We start from the raw sequence: 14,502 nt of genomic DNA, 5'->3' as shown, positions 1-14,502 counted from the left end.
TAAAATTCAAGTGATGTGTCCTTTAAATAGCAATTTTCTATTTTCTAAATGTTGTGCGTGAGAGAGGTATGCTTTAGCAACGTGCCCCTACTGGGAAATGAGCTTACACCACCCTCCTGTGGGCGAAGTGGTCGGACTGGGAAGCGCGCCGGGAGCTGGAGCCGCGGGCCGGCCTGAGGATGGCGGGGAGGTGCCTTGGTTCCTGTCCCTCGCTCCTCTTCTGGGAGAAACCTGTGTCACTGACACAGGCAGAAAGCAGCGGTTTGTCCAGCTTGCTTTGTTATTGATGAAAGCCCGTCACCAAAAATACAGGCTGTTTTCCTTAGACATCGTGAAATGGAAAATGTGCTCTTCAAGCACCACACAAAAACCCAGTTTCTGCAGAACTCTTCTTCGTGAGTTCCATAATTTGCATAATCACCTTCATTTTGGAGACATAAAGAAGTTGTGAATTTCTTCCTCTAGATTGGGCAGAGGTTATAGGTATAGCTGAAGGCAGCCAAGATCACGGGGGCTAAGTAAAATAAATGCTTGCCATGTCAATTTTTTGATCTGGGGATTTTTTTATACATAGATTAATAAATAACTGTCCTTAAATTATGAAAAAATTTGTGAAAACATTCATTAGTCCTTATAGTGCTGAAAGGGATGTTGCACGTTATAAACTCTTTCTATGAAAGCTTTTGTAATTTTGAAGGCACTGACACACTGATTTTTGGGTCCTTTTTCCGCTCTAAAAAAGTGAGCAAATGTATATTCAGGATTGAGGCCCAGCTTTTTCCTTTCCTCAGCCCACATATATTATTTGTGTCAAATTATTGAAACTCAAAGCCAAAATGTGTGATGAGTCTTGGAAGCAGTGTAGTATGACCGTAATATTTTTAATAGTGACAGGTAAAATTTATAACAATTTCGGTGATTTTTTCCTTGCTGCTTGTGTTCTGTGAACAAAAGTAAGTATCTTTCTTGTGAATGGGATCTAAAAGGTTTATGATTTCCCATTTGGATTTATTAAATTTAGAGATGGTATGTATTACATGTGGAGACTTTTCTCCTTGTTCACGTTGACTGGTATGACAGTAAGGAACTAACGAAAATGATAAATAGATTATAAAAACATGTAGGAAGGATAGCTTCTGGGTAGAATAGCAGAAGTTGATGTCATTTATGGTAGAAAGAGCATGGGTGTCCATTTGCCAATTGGCTTAAGGGCAAAAGCTCTAAGCCAGCTAATCACTAAAGTGAAGGAGTTGAGAAAAAAGGGAAATGGGTCAAGGTGAATAAAAATGGTGTAGTGAAATTTTCTCTGAATATGTTCAAATGAGAGAATGTGTCATGTTTGTAACACATTAGGATATGTCTGAATACCTGATGTACTGGGAAAACAATTTTGCTGCATTTCATTAGTGTTAATTTAATTGAAGAAACTTTGTAGCAGTTAGTTAATTGGATGCCAGAGTAACAGTAAGATGGGCATTCAGGAGTCCAATGAATGGCGTCCCCAATTACCTAATGGTGCCAGGCATGGTAAAAAGCAGCTAGGCTTTAATTTCTTCACGGTTAACAACTTTGTTTATGAAGCAGACAGATATATCATAGTTTAGTACTTTGGCTTCTACATTTTGCTGTGATGTACACACGTTTGATATTTGCCAGCAGTGGGAGATCTTGCTTTCAGGAGATACCTGTTTGACTATCCAAGGTGGATTTTGGTGGCTTTTCCCACTGGTCACAAATAAAAAGGCCTTTTTGTTAAGACCATGAGCTCCCCTGCTGCAAAAAAACCCAGTTATTAGGATCTTGTGTTTTTTGAATGAACAAATGTGTTGCAGTGCATGTGTTCTGAACACATAGTTCTATATGCACTGAGGATTAAGATTTAATTTTTCATTTCAGTCTTTTGAGAAGTGTATAATACACACAAATGTGCTTCATTTAGCATTTCAGATTTCACTTCAGTTTGTAGAGGGAGAAGAAACATTTGTATCATTTACACACTTTATTGGCTTTTAAATTTATGCAATCAGGAACAGTTTTAAACAATTGTTACACAATCCACAGTTCCAGGGAATTATTTCTGTGAGCTTGAACAGATTAGTGCCGAAAAAAATAGGACCTTACGTGAAGTTGTTTTTGTTGGTGGCCATGCAGCCAGCTGGCTTGCAATAGCCAGCAGTCTTCTCCATCAGCTGTAGGATTTCTTGACAGATTTTGGGGGTGGATTTACCGTGCTTTTAAATTTAACATATTTGATAGCATTCAAGCATAGGTAGTTCGAGTGTTTCACTGTGACACTTTACTACAATTTGTGTAACCACACCTTGCAATGGAATAATAGAAACACATTTAAAAAGTAGGCTTGTACAAGTATTTGACAGAATTACACAGTACACAATCTGAAACTTTCTTCTTGTTAGGGGCTTGGTTAAATTTGAGTGTTTGACTTTGGATAAACTAAAGCTAGCTACAGTTCTTTTTGTATTAAGAGTGATAAAATATAGTCCCAGATAAGTCTGTTCCCTTCCTGACACCTGTAGCTACATGAGATGGTGGCCTTTGTAAACTAAAGACTGATTTAGGTTTTTGGACTCTATTTAGTCTGAAAATCTGCCCTACAACCTTCTAACCAGTGGTTAGAAATTGTCTTCTCATTTCTGATCTAAAGAATTTTAATGGCTAATCCATACCTAGTTGTTGAACCAGTAATTTTCTTAAAGTTGAATAGCTGTCTGTCTTTCCTTGTGTTTATTCCTGTTATATTGTCAAAATGTAGTTATCTATCCATCAATTTTAACTGTCTTAATTGTATTATTTTCCTTTCTTTTCATCTCCAAATGTCTTTCTTTCCTTGAGATACCAGTGTTGAATTTATCAGTCATATTGTCTCTGTGCTATTCATGCCTTACTGTTTTCCCTGGGAAATTTCCCTAGGAAATACTGGAGTTGTGTTTGTGTCTTTCTCCCAGCAATGTCACACGGATGTGTCTGATGTTCTGTAATCAGTTGGTGTCCTTGAGTTCTTGGACATAGCTATCTCTTACGTGTGAGCTTCTAGTCTGTGTGAAGCAGAAATTCCTCAGTTACCCATATGCGTGACGTTCCCAATTTCATGCTGTTGTACTTCATTCCATTTCTTCAGTTTTTCATGTGATGCAAATTTTCCTGCATAAAAACAACACTCAGCTGAACTGACAATTTGTGTTTGTCAGCAAATTCTTTTAAAGTCTTGCTTTCTGTGCCTACTTCATTAATGAAAAGGGTGAGTATTCTTCAGTCAAGCTGAATCAAGAATCAAGGTCCTCAAATGCCATTTGAACTAGACTACTAATCTCTGTTCTTGAAACTACTTGTCTGCCCTGTAGTGAATTCTTTGCTGTTCTTATAATCCCTCTTTTCTTCATCCAAATGAGTAATTTTCTTTGTGGCACCATATCAGGCTTTTTTATAATCTTACAAGAAAGTTGTTGTTGCACACTGACTTAGACTGACAGTCCAGTTTATCTCTGGCATTCTGTTCCATCTCAAAGTCCTGTTCAAAACTGTACCTATGATTGAGGTAATATACTTACAGTTGCCTAAGTTGCTTCTTGCCCCAGTTACACATCAGAGAACCATTTAATATGTTTAGTTTTGTTTAAATACATTAACTTGGTGTTACATGTACTGCTGCAAATGGTTCGAAGTATCTTGTCTGTTGAAATGGATTGTACGTTCTAATTCTTGTGAAGTCTAAGATTGACATTTTTTCATGTGTTTCCCCTTTACAATACTGTCTTTGTTGTTACATTCAGCACTATGATTCTTTACTGAAATTTGGAGCAGTGCAGCTCACTTGATTTGGGGATCATGCTGTTAAAAATATTACATAGCCACATCTAAAGAACAGTTACCACTTAATTCCATGCTTTCAGAGTTGGTTTGGACCATATGACAGATCTTGCACACTCCGGCTTCATATATTTGGAGTAAAGCAGAACACAGGGCTGGACTGCTGTGGTAGTGCCATGAATTCACTGCTGAGTTCCAGTTCAGAAAAAAACCCCACAGTTTTAACAATAAAAGCATTTTCTTCAGTAAACTGCTATTGGGAAGGATAATAAAATACAGTGCAGAAAAATCAGGTGTTACAATTGATGAATAAATTACTTTTTAGTGGATTATAGTTGAACACTTCTTCGTGGCTACAGTAGAAAAGAGATTGAGAACTTCAAAATCAACTGATTGGCTTATGGGTTTGAATCTCTTCAGCATCATTCTGTTGGCAGAGTAGCATTGCAGGTGTTAATTGGTGCTTTAATATATTCGAAGTAGGTATTTAGTTGTGTCATTCTGCACTGTTATATCAGGCAGGTTTTGGAGAAATTCCAGCTGTTGCTCTCTCAGTTTTGTGCCTTAGCCAGGGCTGCTAGTCTTCCTCTTTAATGGGAGTCTGGAAAGGTATTTCTTGTTTTAAAATGGGGAATTAGAATTTGTTCTCTCTGATTTTTATTACTTGGTTTTATATATGATATTATATATATATCTGTGAAATGTGAAATATTACTGGAAGGAAGATTGAGGTACAAAATACTGGTGGAGAGCATTATTTTTTGAGTAGGCTTGGACAGCATTTCTGGGAACTACCTTAGATTGTATCACTGAACAAAAAAGCACCATGATATTGGAGTGAGTTGCATTTAAATGGTCTACTTTCCCCATTTTTTCTTGATTTTTTGGGTAACATGCTTTGTGGTACAGTGGCAAATACATGTTCCTGTGCCAGTGTGCCCTCTGGTGAACTGGGGGGCGAGATCACCAATTCTCTGAAAGTTTGAAACACTCCTACTTTCGCAGTGTACAAGAGTGCGAATATATATTCTTTCCTGAAACTTGCATAGACAAGACAGAAATTATTTTTTAAAATACTTTAAACAGACTATTACTGAGATTTGTTTTTTCTTGATAGAATGCTGTAAATAAAGGCTTTGTTGTTATTGCTACATAAAGCTGTTGGCAGTTTTCAGCTTCCACATGTGTTATTGAGAATTGGGAGTTTATTGCCATTGAAACACAGAATAAAGCAGTAATGCTTACAGACTTACGTTGCTGGACTGGTGGTTTACAGCTAGAAGGACGTTCCTTGTTAGCTGTCAGAATTGATGCTGTGTCTTGTGCATAGGGAACACCAAAGAGTGAATATTTTTGCTGTCACATCTCTTTTCCCTCTGCCTGGCCAGGAAGTTTACTTTGAAGTTCCTGGTGCTCCAGACGTTTGCGCAGCGCGCGATTCCGAGTCCATCCCACCACAACCTGGCAGTAATCTTGGCAAGGGCTGCCGTGGTGCTGGGGGCGCCCGGCTCCCTCTTTGTGGCTGCATTAGGGAGAAGTCAGAGACGTGTGAAAAGTAGGCCAGGGGTCGGGGCGGTGCGCCGCGCCCGCCGGAATTGGAAGTGACGGACACCTCCCGGCTCAGCCGCTAATTTGCCTCCATGTTAAATGCCTCCGAAGACTCATTAAAATGAAAAGTTCTTGGGTCTCGCCGACAGACAGATTGAGTTATTGATGCTGGAAGCGGCCACCAACAGTAATTGCTGCCCATCCCCGAGCGAACGCCCCTTCTGGCATTCATGAGCAGCGCCAGGCTGACAGGGGTCAGGGGGGTCAACCCTACCGAAATGAGGCCAAGGAGAGGCAAAATCAGTGCTCTGTTCATCTTTGTGCAGCTTTGCTTTTGTTGCAAGTAACTATTTAGGTGTTCAAGCTGTGTCTTAGTCCTTTGAGGCCCAATTACGCTTCCCTTGTGCATCACCATTGAAAAGTTCTGTAAGCGGAACATGACCACAACTATTGCAGTCTGAAAAAGTGACTTCTTACTCTGTTTGGCTGTCTTAGCTTTGTGTTCACCCATGCTGCACGAGTAGAATTATATTTGTGGAGCAAATGGCATGTGCATATGGTAGTGTAATTTTTCAGGAGGAATTAATTTGCACACAGCTTGGGAATCCAGGATGTCACGATTTTGAATTGCAGTTAATGTTGTCTTTTTTGTTGTTGTTTTTGTTTTAAAGATGCAGTACTCTTCTAAGAGACAAAAGTAACGAGATACGTATATTAGGAAACAAAACTAACTGTTAAATTTAATACAAATTTGGTTTTCATCCAGCAGAGAGGCTGGGGTTTTTTTGCAACGAAGTTTCTCTACCAGCAGTTTTCAACAGGTGGCCTAACATGGTGTTGCTGTTTCTCCCCACAGTATTATGGGAAGTCACCCATAATTTAATTTTTATAAAAAATAATTTAAAGACGTTTTCATTTCTGTAAAGAAAATAGTTTTCAAACAGGTCAACCTGGTTGAATATTATGTCTAATAGCTATATGCAAGTCTAAAATTACACGGCTGTGACCAGTGAGTTGACAGACCTAATATTTTTTTATAGGAATGCGAAAACATCCCTGTGGGTTGTTACCAAAAGTGTGTATTTCAGAAGAACCCTGCTCTTCAGATAGATAGTAAACATGGCTAATGTTTTCAGTTACTAATGTTAATAAACACATGGGGGTTTTTTGTTGGGTTTGTTGGTCATGCTCAGCATGATGACCATCTTGAGGGTTTTTTCTTGTTTCTCAAATACATGAAGTTTTTTAACACTTTGTTTTATTGTATCTTTCAGGAAACAAAGGTGGAAAAGCTACAGAAACATCTTTGCAGCCAAGCACCAAATATTGTATTAGGCTTCACTGAACAGACTGAGCTTAGCACTTGTCAAGCAGAAGGGCTGGGTGCCCTACACAGGAAGGATTAAAAGTGAACAATGACTCGATTGAGAGTTCATGAGCAATTGCTTGGAGCCTATCTGCTTATCATTCTCCATGTTCAAGGTAAATATGTACTAGTTGAAATAAGTTTATCTTTTTGATTTGTAACAAGAGTTGTGTGTTCTCCAATGGTTGAAGTAGGATTTTTTTTCTTTTGGAGTTTCTTTTGCAGGCAGGTGACTTTACTGGCCTGATGTGCCATATGGATGGTTCCCTAAAAAGAAGGACATTCTAGTGGTCATTCATTGTAGTATAGATTAGGTCTATTATAGCAAATACTTAAATAGAAACAATACCAAAAATGTGTAGTACACCATGGAGCAAGTTGGATGAGCAGCAGAAGTGAAGGTTTGACCTTCTGTATTTCAGTTCATATATGTGTGAATATTTGATCTCTTTAAACTTGACCCACTGAAGAACTTCCAGTGTGCAGTTCCCCACACCTTCTGATGCTCCCAGCAGCCCGAGGCAGTATGGTATAACTAATCTAAATTAACTTGTTGTGCCATCTTGATGGGCCAAGGTGAGGCTATGGAACATTCACAAATACCCTCGTTTTCAGTTAGTGAAGATACTCATTTGTATGTCTGTTGTCTTTCCAGACACCAATTATCAAAAACTTCTGGAAATCCAGTTATCATTAGAGCTTTAGCTCCTCTGTCAAATTGGGTTGAATTGAAAAAAAAATATGCAGCAGTGCCCTGCATGTCCAGCAGGCACGTACATGCCTAGTTGGTCTCTGTGTAAGAGTATTTGTTCTCCCAGCTGTGCACTCCTCATGTGCTTAAGTACACAGAGCTTTCCAGGTATTTTCAGGAAAATAGAGAAAACTAATTTGGTACTGCCATCTAAATACTTGAATATAAAAGTCAAATATACATTCTTATTCCATGCTTAGATCAGTTACTGCTTAGTGCTTGATTTTGAAATATTATGTGAGATATTTACTTTGAAGAATAGCAATTCAATGAACCTGTTGAAGTGGGGAGAGGAGGAAGCCTGGTAAGTACCCAAATGCTGATCTTTTTGTTCTGTTTCTGGTGTTAATCTGCAATATTAGATTAAAGGATGTAGCAGAGCTGTCTCTTTCAAGACTGTGCTTGATACATCCATGTGTATCAAGCACAGTTTAGTAATAGCCTAGTTTTGGGTATAGTTGAAGTCTGTAGTAGATTTACAAATATTTGCAGATTGCTGTAAGGTGCTTAGATTGGTAATGGGAATAAATCAAAGTAAAGGAAATTTCATTGAGAAATTAAGAAGGAAATTTTCACTGAATGTTAAGTATTAGAATAGGCTGCCTGGGGAGGTTGTGCAATATCCACCCTTAAAAAGCCAGAACTTCACTGCAATGACTGAACAGCCTGGTCTAACATAGAAGTTGGTCCTGCTTTGACCGAGTGGTGGTACCAGGTGACTCCCAGAGGTCTCTTCTGCTCTAAAATACTCTGACATAGTGTTCTGCAGTGGACCTTGTTCTCCTTGTGTTCAAGTAGTTTGGCTGCTTCTTGCAGAAGAGACCAGCTTCTCCCCTTGTTCCCTTGAAGAGTGATGTGCTTTGTTCTTTTTGCTGAAGTCATGGTTACCCCTTTGCATTAGTCACCATTTATCATTTTACTCATAGGCAGTAGCAGCTGAAGGATTCTTTTTTCTCTCTAGATACAAATCGAAATAATAGTACAAATATACAGGTCTTCTAGCAGCTTAAAATTAAATTACATTAACTCCTTCCACGATCACGTTGATTAATAACAGTTCAGTAAATAACTTTCAGTAAGTAATATAGATAAATTAAGTTCAAAGACTGAAAATTATTTTTCAGCTTCAAAGGAAGAAATTGCCTTATCTTAGAAATTTTCCTGACTTTCAAATCAATACTGAGGGAGTTCTGAAACTATGGAAGAGTTGAGCTTGTGAAATGTTGTTAGTTCTTTGCAGGTTGCCTAAGGGCTTTTCTGCAAATGTGCAAAATATACTTGGTTTCCAGGGGTGGTGAGGCAAAAACCAGTCAAGTCTCTCTGCTTTTCCCTAGATTCATGGGGGAGGAAAGAATTAAGATCATAGTAATAAAACGTTTAAAATTTTTATAGGAAAGAGACAATCTAAAGTGAAAACTATGAACAGTTGAAAAAGTAGTTTGAACAAGGAAAATGTATGCAGGATGTTAGAAAAATGCATCGTAAAACAATCAACAGAGGTGAGAAAGATTCATTATGAAGAATTTAAGAGGATTTGTGTGATTTACAGAAAGAGGAAGAAAAAGCTGAGAAAGTAGAAACCAGTGTGTGTACTTCCAGTGTCTGGCATCCAGCTTAATGGTTTGCTCTCTTGGGGTTTTTTTTGGAGGCTTCTTCAGAATGTTAGGAATTTCAGAGCTTACCGAGACCTGAGAGAATGATAAAAGCAAGTGTGTCTGTATAACTGCATGTATATATACATACCAGATTCCTTAACAGGTAACCTGAAAAAGCAAGTGGCTGCATGTGTTGATTAATGTGAAAATATTCTTACAATAACAACAGAAACCAGAGGCAATTCCATGGCATTATTGGTGAATAGCTGCAGTTTCTCAGGATGGTACTATGCAGCACGGGGACCCAGTGGTTACCCTTTGGGTTGTATCTTTATAGCTTTGGGACTTCTTCACTTACACTGAGCAATAGTCAGAAATAAGCCTGGGGTGCAGATGGCCAGATTTAAGAGCAGCCTCTTCCATTAAAACGTTTTTGTATTTCCTTTCTTGCTGTGGTTGCAATAGCTTTAAACCTGTCACTTGCTCTGCATCTTCATCCACCTCCTTTTTCTGATCTAAGGCAAGAGGGTTTCAGCTTCAGCTGCAGTTGTGACTGCACTAAACAGGCTTTGTCTTCCCACTAGGGCAGGTTTTTCGTTCAGAGGACTAGTTTTACTTCCGAGTAGAGTCCTTTCTTTGTTGTTACAGTGCATTGATGAGCATGTCTGATCAATATCTGTAACAGTAGTAAAGTGCTTAACATCTACTTAAATATGTTCTCATAAATTCGGTACTTCATTGCTGGCAGTTTACTTCCCATGTGGTTCATCACACCTTTGTGTATTCTTCAGAGACACCACAGAAGACCAGCATTTTAATCCTTGTAAATTAGTTGACTAAAAATGTATTAATAGCACTTGATATGTATAAAGCTTTATTAAAAGTCAAATTTTAAAAGTGTTGATATTAAATATTAAAATGGACTTAAAGTTTCCACAGTTTGTTAGTGAACTAAAAGAAAAAACCTGTTGATTTTATTTCATGCCTCTTAATTACTTTTATTCAAATACTTGATATGGATAAGGTATATATTAAGATATATTTTAAAGCCCTTAAGCATTTTCTCAATTTCAGGTGAAATAGTTATCGAATTTGTATGTATAAACTAATCTGAAACAAAATTCTAAGAGCTATAGAAGGAACTTCCAGTTGTCAGTAGCCAATTCATTACTTGAAAACACTAGTTCTTTTTACTGGTGATTTCCCCTATTAACGGCTGCATCTGTCTTTAAAATATGGGCAGCAACTGTGTTCTTATGAATTTGTCTGATTAAAGTTCTTCCAAGGGATTATTAAAAGTTGATCTATTTCTTTATTAGAATTTTGCATTTAGTTTTAAGTAACTTTATTCTTTAAAAGTCCATTTAATTTAAGTTAGAATGCAGAGTACTTTTTAAAAGTAAAATACACAAAATTTTCATGTCTCTGGCTTTTATATTGAGTGCATAGGAACAGAATAGTCTTCAGAAGTGACTTGTGGGGAAGGGAAGTGGGTGAAGAGGCTGAGGATTGTGGGTTGGGAAGTAGAGGAGGCGGGGGCTGCCTGTCTGTGTTGAACACTGGTATAGCTCCTGGGAGAGCTGGAAGGGCAGGAGAAAGGTTTTAAACCAGTAGTCTGGGAACATGCTATGATTTTTAAGAACCAGTTCTGCTAGGTGGAGCTACCTTTAACATGCCTGGTCTTTGGAGATCACAGCCTTGATATATAAAAAAGCACTGTAGGGAGAATTATGGTTAGAATGCCAAACACAGTTAGCAGAAGCATTTAAGATACTTTCTTTGCACTCATAACAATTTTTCTGATTTTTAAAAAAAATTTGTGTTTTAGGAGCAAGTGCTAGTAATTCAAGCTGTGTCAGTTGTACTGAGGTTTAATTCATAACAGAACATGTTAAATCATTATGAAAGTTTGATAAGCAGAAAGGTGAAATGTGCTTCCTGAAGTGGGGGATTTTGCAGTATCTGCATCCTAAAGCAAGAAAAAGTAATTTAAAACTACCACATAAAAAATGTCAAGGTATGTCTTTTTCATAAGGAAGGCATATCTAACATAAAGAGCACTGGTACAACTTTCATCTTTGATGAAAAGAGCACAGTGTGGGTGAGCCTGAGCGTCAGTACCAGCAGGGAGGCAGGTGAAGGGGCTCTTCTGACAGATTCTTCTTACTTAAATACTGAATTTCTTGGCGTTTACAAGCATGCATCAGAGTAGCTACAAAGAAATGCCTCTAGCACTGTATTTCTGCTAGGACAAATCCCTTTTAAGGATAATGTAGTCTGGAATAGAAATGTTTTTATGGCCAATTTCTGTATTATGAATTTAGAAAGCTGTCAAACAACTTTACTGCTATGGGCCATATTGGACCTTTATTTGTGGAGAAAGGAGACAATTAATTAAAAATTGCAGGTACAATTTGGCTTTTGTGTTTGTGTTCTTTCACTTGCTGCTGTCTCTGCATTTCATAGAGCTGGTTTTTTATGAGTTACACAAATCTTTTCTTAGATCAGAAGACTTAATGAAATTATATCTGTCTCCTGGCATTGAGTTGCAACCAGGTTAACTCGGGTTTTAGTGATTAGTAACACTGCAGTGTCACGCACAGTACATTTTTAAGTTTTATCCATATTAATATTCACATTTGAAGCATGCTTTCAAGTAGACTTAGGTTTCTAACCCAGTGGGATTTTTAATATCCTGTGCTTCTTTGAAATACATTTTATAGTCTTAAGTTATTTTCTGGGATTGGAAAAAGTACTGCTTTGAATAATTTATCTTTTTTGATCAAAGGCTGGATATGATATATTGGCGGGTGTTGTTCTATTTTAACAATCTGTTTTATTATTAACTTTTGTAATTTTTATTTATTTTATTAAAATAAGGTTCAATTTTAAACAGAAAACCATTTAAGTGTTGTCATATCTGTAGCAGTTTTTCACACTTCTAGTAATCTACATTGAATGCAGTGTATGATGGGGCTGAGCAAATGACAAAGTCAGAACTTGAAGTCTCATCAGCTTTTTTCTCATCAGCATCTTACACTGTTGCAGTTAAGAGAGGAGAATGGTCCACCATTACTCTGATATTTCACTGAATGTTGTAACTTTGTAATGCAGTAAAATACACCTTACAGAGCAGTTTGCATGTTTAGAAGTCTATGATGCTGTAGCTCCCAAGGCTGGATAAACAGGCCAGAAGTGAGCCAGGATCTTGAATAAGCCCTCCAGTGTGTGATAGTTCATTTGTTGCTCGTGTATATTATTTTGCCACACCAGCTCTGTGCAGTTTGCAGGTGGAGGTTAGGAAATAGTGGAAAGGAAGCTTTGCTGTGCCTGAAGTCTCTGGGTGCTGCATTTCAGAGCACAATATATGACACACATTTGAAGGTTATGTGAGATTTGTGTATGTATGTTTCTTAGCTGTACTGCAGAGTGACAACTGCATGTATCATGGAAAAGAAGAGATTAATTACATCATCAAGTAGTGTAGTGTCACAAGATCCCTAAAACATGATCCTCTCTTTCACTGTCCTGCTCCCAGGGGGAAGATGTGAATGTCTGAGTGTGAATGTCTGAGAGCTGGAGCTCTGGGGGTGAGGAGATAAAGCTTGGAGGAAGATGTTCCTTAGGCCTATCCTTAGCTCTCTCTTGTTCATTTACTCAGTATCTATTAACCAGGAAAAACAGCAGTGAAGTATCCTGTGAGTTCAGGACCTTCATCTGCCCTCTTAACATCTAAGGTGGATGGAAGCCAAGTCTTTCCATGTTTGACTACCATCCCCATACCTACCAACTTTAAGATGGACACTAACCTGTCTTGAAGTGCTGAGGATGAATTACAGTACTGCAGTAAAGGATACAGTTAGGGATAATATCTAGGTGGAGACAATTAAAAATTGTTTCCTGAAGTAATCCCAAGTATCCTCAAAATTTTCCTATTCTTTTCCCTGGATACTTAAACTCCTGTCTATGAAGAGTTCTCTTTACAGTCTTAGAGAGTAAAAATACAAGAGTGATTTTTTTTTTCCCCCCATTCTTTGTGCAGTGCAGGTATTACCTGTAAGATGAAAGCAGGCTCCTATGGAGTTTCACATTACAAAAATAATGAAATTGTAGTCTGTTTGTGCTTTGAATAAAAATCTTTGCCTATAGAAACTGTACAAAAGACAAAGATGCTGTTTCTTTGAGAATACAGTTATCTATTTTGGATTTTATTTGGTATCTACTCTTCATAAATCTTATAATGCAATCCATCATAATAACTGAAGAGGAGAAATGTATTTCATGTCACTTATAGTATAAAAGGTTGGTATTCTTGTAGTCATGCTTCAATGTTAGTTTGCAGAGAATTATACTGCTTTAAAAGATGCAAGACCTGCAAAAAAATATTGTTCTTTCTGTTCTGAGCTAGGAGAAGCCATGTTTTAAGGGTTTCTTGGATTTCTCCTCTAATAAGCTGAAAAAATACTGCATTCAGTGATCAGAATAGGAAAATGGATGAGTGACTGTAAGATGCTGATCATAAAGTACCATAAAGACTTTTAACGTGTGGAATGTCCCTGAAGATAAGGGGGGGGTGGGGGGGGTGGGGGGGTATAACATCAGTTGGGAAAGATGCCATAGTCATTCAACAAAATTAGAAAGACCATATTTGTACATATGCAGTGGCTTTTCCTTTAAATATTAAGTAGAATTACCTGTTTCTCTGAGCAGGTAAGGATCTCTTAAATGCGAATACAGAATGTCATGTAATGTCTGTAGCACAGTATTAAAATTACCTTTCAGTTTACGCTGGGAAGAAATATGTGGAAAGAGAGGGGGGTGGATGGAGGAGCTATTTCATATGTGCAGAATTCCTTTTGGTTAAATCAGAAATACCTACAATCTACTGTTATTCTAGCATTAGATCTTGTTTCTTGTTAACAGTCTGTACATATCAGGACTGTTTAACTTGGGCATTACTGAAATGTTGTTTGAAGACCACATTAAATAAAACACTGCTCTGTGATTTCAGTGTTTGGGTAAATGGTGTATTTCTCAGGATATTCTCTTGGTTGTATCCAAAATACCACAGTTGCATTACTTTGCTGCATTGGACAGTGCACTAGGTGTGCTGTATTAACCAGATGAGGAAATCTGTAAGTCTGCTGTTTTCAGGACAGTAGGATCAAATTTCACAAATATTTAATTGGGCACTTGTCTGAATGACATAGTAGATGTTACAGTAGAGTGATACAGGTGGCTGTATCTGCACAAGGTTTTAATCAAGTTTTTTTGCCCATGTTTTAAGCAAGGTACAACAGGATGCTAACGTTCTCATCACTCAACAGCTCGTGTTTGCTAGGTTTGACAGGAAGCCACACAAATCTGTTGAAAGGGACCATGAGTTTCCTGGTCAGGTTTCTTTCCCTTAGAAA

The 14,502-nt window shown here is 37.8% G+C and overlaps 1 protein-coding gene across 2 annotated transcripts in view; it reads left to right on the top strand.

Moving 5' to 3' along the window:
• The window catches only part of BMPR1A (bone morphogenetic protein receptor type 1A), a 75,554-nt gene that overhangs the window by 46,820 nt on the left and 14,232 nt on the right, over positions 1-14,502 (top strand). For both annotated transcript variants that reach the window (XR_005602138.1, XM_039553483.1), the window contains exon 3: positions 6,651-6,858. Coding sequence is in view for 1 of the 2 variants with exons in the window: in XM_039553483.1 (XP_039409417.1) it covers positions 6,792-6,858 (67 nt within the window). In the remaining variant the exon portion in view is untranslated. The remainder of the gene's footprint in view (positions 1-6,650; positions 6,859-14,502) is intronic.

Source organism: Corvus cornix, chromosome 6, assembly GCF_000738735.6.
Source record: "Corvus cornix cornix isolate S_Up_H32 chromosome 6, ASM73873v5, whole genome shotgun sequence".
Classification (NCBI taxonomy): Eukaryota; Metazoa; Chordata; class Aves; order Passeriformes; family Corvidae; genus Corvus; species Corvus cornix.
This window is presented reverse-complemented; position numbering and strand designations above follow the sequence as displayed.